A 6,000-nucleotide genomic window follows, 5' to 3' on the forward strand; every position below is an offset into this window, starting at 1 on the left:
AAGACCTGATAACAAGCCATTCATTTGATTCAGGTGTGTCAGAACAAGGATGCATCTAAAAGCTGCAGGACGGTAACTGGGGTTGGACACCCCTGATTTACAGGACGGACCAAACATTCCCAGGTCTGCTCTAGAGTTCAGAGCTTGACCACAGAGACATTCTCATGTCTTTATTACTCGCAGAGTAACCCTAACCCATCACTGTGGCTGTTTTTATTCATTACATTATTTAAACCAGGCATCACTGGACAGAACATTAGTAACCTTTCAGCAGTCACTTGGTACCCTGGAGCCAACAGAGCACAGATTGCCCCCTGACCACATGAACAGCACACATTTCCACTAACATCATTTCTCTTCTTCTCCCAGTGAACTCTGTGGATCAGACACCCTGTGCCTGTTTGCCAGTTCTGGACGCCTTCACATCATGATGAGGGTGTTTGTTATCTAGTTACAAACGGACAAGATCGTTTGTTTTTGGTTTTCATCTTCACATGCGCTTCTTTTCCATCTCATCTGTCCCTCACTGTTCCCCCATACTTACTGGTTATTAATGTTAAAAGACACGCCATCAGTTTCCATCAGGGAATGGAGAGGTTTTCACTCCAGTGTTGGAAGCTCTTAATCTACGTCTAAACTTACAGTGAAAAACCCATCTATTGTTTCCATTTAACATAGCTCCGCCCCCAGTCTCGCTCACACACACACACACACACACACAGAGTAAACCTGCACTAGGACATACCCCTCCAGGGTGCCGTAGGAGTCGAAGCTAAGCCTAGCTCAAGCCCCTCTCTCAGTTCACCGGCATGCTTCACCAGAAGACGTAGCAGACGCAGCGTTGCCATGACAATTACGTCATCATTGCTCTGCTTGCTGTTGTGATATGAAAGCAGCACTTTAGGGTCATCTTCATCTACAGGGACCTAAAACCAAACACACGCACAGAGTGAGGGAGTGAACAGAGCACTGCACTTACATCTATGTCATGATCTTCACATGGCAGTCACTGTTTCACAGTCATCAGCTTTAGAAAATAGAACGCAGCCTCACGTGTCCAGCATTGAGCTTGAGGAAGGTGAAATAGGCCTGGCAGGAGATGCGGTAGAGACCAAAGATACGGTCCACGACCAGTCTCCAAACTCTGATCAGACCATCTGTAACCTGCTGGCCGGCCTCCCCCAGCCAAGGGCACGAACTGGTGAGCTGCCGCCAAATCACGTCTACCATGTCATCCTCATCATCTTCCTGCTGCAGAGCCATTTCCTCATCCTGACATAAAGCAGAACATCAGGGTTTACACAGGCTGCAGAAAAGAATCCAAGACTATACAAACAATGACTGTTGAAAACACAAAGTGTACACTGAATAAAAGCTCGAACAGAACAAAGCATGTTAGTAAGAAGAGAACAGACAGAGGTCAGAAACAGCAAACGTCACCAAAACACAGCAGTACAAGCCACAATGTGTAAAAGACATCCCTGTTCCAAGTACATATACCTGTGCATGAGATCAAATCACTACATAGGACAGCAGCAGCCTGCAGGAGCTGACGGCACCTCTGACAAACATGTACGCCCAATGTACTATATGTACGTACTATCAGCTGTTCATGACTTTACCTGGATACCAGTAGGTCGACACATGGCCTGTCCCAGGATACTGAAGATCATGTCCTTGTCTTCTTCACTTGTTGTTGCTGGCAGCAGCTCCTCTATCTCCTTCTTTTCCCCAAGAAGGAGAGGCAGTCCCTCCCCTTGGCTGAAGAGGAGAAGCTGCATTAAAACTAATGTTTCCACTGTGTTGTTGGGCCACCAAATACATTATGCAGACCAGTAGAGCATACACAACAGTCTGTGTGTGTCCACTAACCTGGCATTATCGACTACCTTCCTGCCCCAGCGGTAAGCCCAGCTGGCCAGGGCTGCCCAGGACTTTGCCACATCTGGAGCCAGACTGGTGGACAACTGATACAGCTGACCCAACACAAAGTCCGGCTCTCCAACACCCACATTGACTGTACAGGGAAGACCATTAACATCAAACACTTTAGAGGGTTATGGATATTTCAGTATTCAGTACATGGTGTCTCATCATTTTGAGTAATTTAACCTGAGCCTGGGATGCATGTTTAACTTCTCCTAGTTATCTGGGACTAGTTGGACTGGAGGAAAACTGAGAACTATGTTTGAAAAGAAAGTGCAACAAAACTATTCAGTGTTTTTTAGTTTAAAGATTTTAAGTGTTTATAATGTGCAGAAAAGCCAAAATGTACTGCCGACATAAGAGGACAGAGTCTCAGGTTAATACAGATGTACACTACCTGTCAAAAGTTCAGACACACCGTCTCATTTAATGGTTTTTTGTTATTTTCATGAGTAAGTAAGTAGTAAGTAAAATTTATTTATATAGCACTTTTTAAAACAGGAAGTTATTTCAAAGTGCTTCACATGGGAACAGCCCAGCTGTTTGATATGCTTTTGACTATTTACATTGTAGATTCTCACTGAAGCCATCAAAACTATGAATGAACACATGTGGAATTATGTAGTAAACAAAAACGTGTGAAATAATTTAAAACATGTTTTATATTTTAGATCCTTTGCTTTGATTCCTGCTTTGCTCACTCTGGGCGTTCTCTCCATGAGCTTCATGAGGTCGTCTCCTGAAATGGTTTCCAACAATCTTGAAGGAGTTCCCAGAGATGCTGAGTGTTTGAGTATTTCACTCTGCGCTCCATCTCATCCCAAACCATCTCCATTGGGTTTAGGTCAGGTGACTGTGGACGCCAGGCCATCTGGTCAGCACTCCATCACTCTCCTTGGTCAGATAGCCCTCACACAGGCTGGAGGTGTGTTTGGGGTCATTGTGCTGTTGGAAATTACATGATGGGATGGCATGTGTCTGCAGGATGCTGTGGTAGCCATGCTGGTTCAGTGTGCCTTCAGTTTTGAATGAATCCCCAGTGTCACCAGCAAATTTTTTACCATAAAGGCAAATAGTGATGATGGACTGTTTCTCTTTACTTAGCTGATTGGTTTTTGCCATAATATGGATTCTAACAGGTGTCAAATAGGGCTGTCAGCTGTGTACCAACCTGACTGCTGCACAACACACCTGATGGTCCCAACACCATTAAGAAGGCAAGAAACTCCACAGATGAACTCTGACAGACACACCTGTGAGGTGAAATATGTCAGGTGACTACATCATGAAGCTCGATGAGAGCAGGCCGAGGGTTTGCAGCACTGTCAACAAAGCAAACAGTGGCTACTTTGAGGAATCTAACATATATTTAGAGTTATTTATCAAGTTTTTCTTTGTAACGTAATTCCATAAATCTTGCTTCATATATTTGATGTCTTCAGTTTGTATCTTCAATGTAGAAAGTAGTGACAATAAAGAAAAACCATTAAATGAGAAGGCGTGTCCAGACTTTGACTGGTAGTATAGTTGACTGGGAAATTAAAGTGGTACATCCCACCTCTCCATTATTGAGAAGTCATTGATTTAGAGTTAATAGGGGGACAATCAACATTACTGCAGCCCAGAGATGTTCTATGTGAATACATCAGGTTCCAATGGTACCTGAAATCTCAGCAGTGACTGATGGGATGGCCTGATCCTCCAGGGGGAGCTCCAGCAGAGCAGCAATGTTCCTGCTCAGAGCAGACACGCTGCCCAGAGCGCTGGATGAGTTCACTGCTGCCGATTTCTTTACCACCTACAAAAACATTAACAGTCTGAAATCATGCATTTTAAATATATGTCCAAACAATCACATCTGCTATATTTTACATATTTTATTATTTTCCAAAAATGGGTCAAAGATGCTTCAAGAAGTCTGTTACACTACTTTTTTATGTTTTGGTTAAATAACTTTACCAAGACAATAAAGGGGGGGGGGGGGGTGGGGCGCAGTACATGGCTCCACAGTGGATTACAACCTGGGCTTTTTATTTTTCCTTATGGTGTATGCGGCACCCGTCCATCCCAGTAACATAATCCGATGGCCTACACCAACACTGAACACAATCTTCAAAATGCTGGAGATGGAGTGCACTTTGCTGAAACAGAACTGCTGACACCAACAGACTGAATAAACTGATCAGGGAAGCTGGCTCTGCAGCAACCTGGACAATCAGCACCACCACAAGCTGTGTGTCTCCAAAGTAGGTGAGCAGGCATATCTGGCTGTTTAACACAGGCCTAGGTCAGCTTTACTTACTCAGACTTGAAACAGTAACAGAGGAAATGGTGCTTCTTTTAATCAGGACAAATATCAGCTGAGCCAAAGCAGGTTACAGGGTTAGGTCCCATCATTGGTCCGATTCTTACATTCAGTGTTCTTGTGTTCTATTAACTTCACTGTGCTGCTTTCATGTTAGGCACAGCTCGTTGCATATATGATTATCATTATCAAATATTCCAAAAAGCAGTAAACCTGTTTGAGCTGAGGTGTCATGTCCTTCCAGTCAGCCAGCAACCATTTGCAGAGTGTCAGCAGCGAGCGGCAGGCGGCACCTTCATTCTTCCCCAAATGGCAATAAGACAGAGCGGCTTTGCTCAGCATCTCCATGGCTGTCAGTGACTGACCTGCTGAGAAACAACCACTTAGAAAACAACACCTCAGGACCCTCAGCAACGCTCTGCACTTATACGTGGGTTTTTTGTAAAACAGGGTTGGATTAGGATCTCTGTCACATTTCAGTGGCATTACTGCCAAACAGCTCGACAGGGACTTGGAGGGAGTGCAGAGAAATTTCCATATTTGTTTTATATGAATTTCTAACTTGACGATGTCAAACTGTGTGTGCTTTTTAAATTATCCTGATAAGTGGATTCACAGCATCTGTTGTAACTACAGTGTCACTGTCTGCTTTTCTTGTTTCTAATTTAAGATTTATTACTTTTAATTCTTCATCATTATCATTATTATTGCTTCCAGCTGCTGGCAGCAAGGACAGAGGAAGCCTGGCAGACACCAGGTCAGGTCTGCCAGGCTTTCTTCAACAAAGAACCAGCTGATGACTGACACTCATCTGCTCATGCAGAACGTGGCTGTCAGAGCGCACACACGAGCAAACTCATCTCTGTAAAATTCAATTGGAGGAAAGACGTTTAATATAGATGGTATTCAAAGTAGCTGTGCATAATTTTACATTCATGACAAGGTTATGAGTAATTTCTTCTCTCTTACTGAGAGAGCAGCAAACTCTTTTTCCAGGTGACATGATGATCTTCTAAATTAGTGAGACTCAATTTTCTATCCAGTTTACGAGTTATCTGCTTTTTAAGGAGCGCATCTGAGAATTATACCACGGAGTCAAGCACTTTTTCAGGGGAGCTACAGTGTCTAGAGCCATACGCAGTGAAGATGGAAGGGAAGTTAGAAAACTGTATCCTTGATGCAAAAAGACTTCTGGTTGAGATACACACCCATGTGTGGAGCATGCATAGGTTTATCGCATGCTCAGGCTGCCTTGACATCCACTCATGATCTTATCCACTGTGTGGCTTGTCCATACAAAATGCTCCACAGTAGGGTAACTCACCAGGCTAACGTGTTGGGTGGCAGGTGTGTGAGGCTGCTGCAGAGCAAGGCGAAATGGAGATACCTGAGGATCTGGCTGCAACACCAGGCATGAGCTGGGCAGAGGCAGACCCTCAGGACATCACTACCACTTTCCCGCTGCTGGAGCCACATGGAGGATGTCAGGGTTTCTCCCTTGCTGGAGTTTTCATGGGAGGAGATGCTACAAGAACAGGGAGGAGATTTTAACGAGAATGAAGAGGAGTCAGCCAAGACTCCAACTGCCGAGAAGGACTCCAACTCCCTGGCTAGCATCAGCTGGGCTGCACAGCACTCAGCTACCGGCTAGGTTGATAAACCTGCAATGGCGTCTCCCCTGGACATACAAGACATGTGTAAGCACACAGGTGCTAGACTCAACATCCATTGGCCTGCTGTGCAAACCGAGGTTATAAATTCTTGCTTTG

At 44.5% G+C, this 6,000-nt stretch overlaps 1 protein-coding gene across 3 annotated transcripts in view; it reads right to left on the reverse strand.

Annotated features, from left to right (window-relative positions):
- smg1 (SMG1 nonsense mediated mRNA decay associated PI3K related kinase) overlaps nt 1–6,000 on the reverse strand; it is a 61,364-nt gene that overhangs the window by 23,314 nt on the left and 32,050 nt on the right. For 2 of the 3 annotated variants that reach the window (XM_039611148.1, XM_039611147.1), the window contains exons 30-35: nt 4,445–4,599; nt 3,589–3,724; nt 1,873–2,017; nt 1,623–1,761; nt 1,054–1,272; nt 746–926 (exon numbers count right to left, since the gene is read on the reverse strand). In XM_039611148.1, coding sequence (XP_039467082.1) covers nt 746–926; nt 1,054–1,272; nt 1,623–1,761; nt 1,873–2,017; nt 3,589–3,724; nt 4,445–4,599 — 975 coding nt within the window. The remainder of the gene's footprint in view (nt 1–745; nt 927–1,053; nt 1,273–1,622; nt 1,762–1,872; nt 2,018–3,588; nt 3,725–4,444; nt 4,600–6,000) is intronic. The other variant, XM_031734319.2, reaches the window with a different exon arrangement.

This window comes from Oreochromis aureus, linkage group 4 (assembly GCF_013358895.1).
Source record: "Oreochromis aureus strain Israel breed Guangdong linkage group 4, ZZ_aureus, whole genome shotgun sequence".
NCBI classification, from domain to species: Eukaryota; Metazoa; Chordata; class Actinopteri; order Cichliformes; family Cichlidae; genus Oreochromis; species Oreochromis aureus.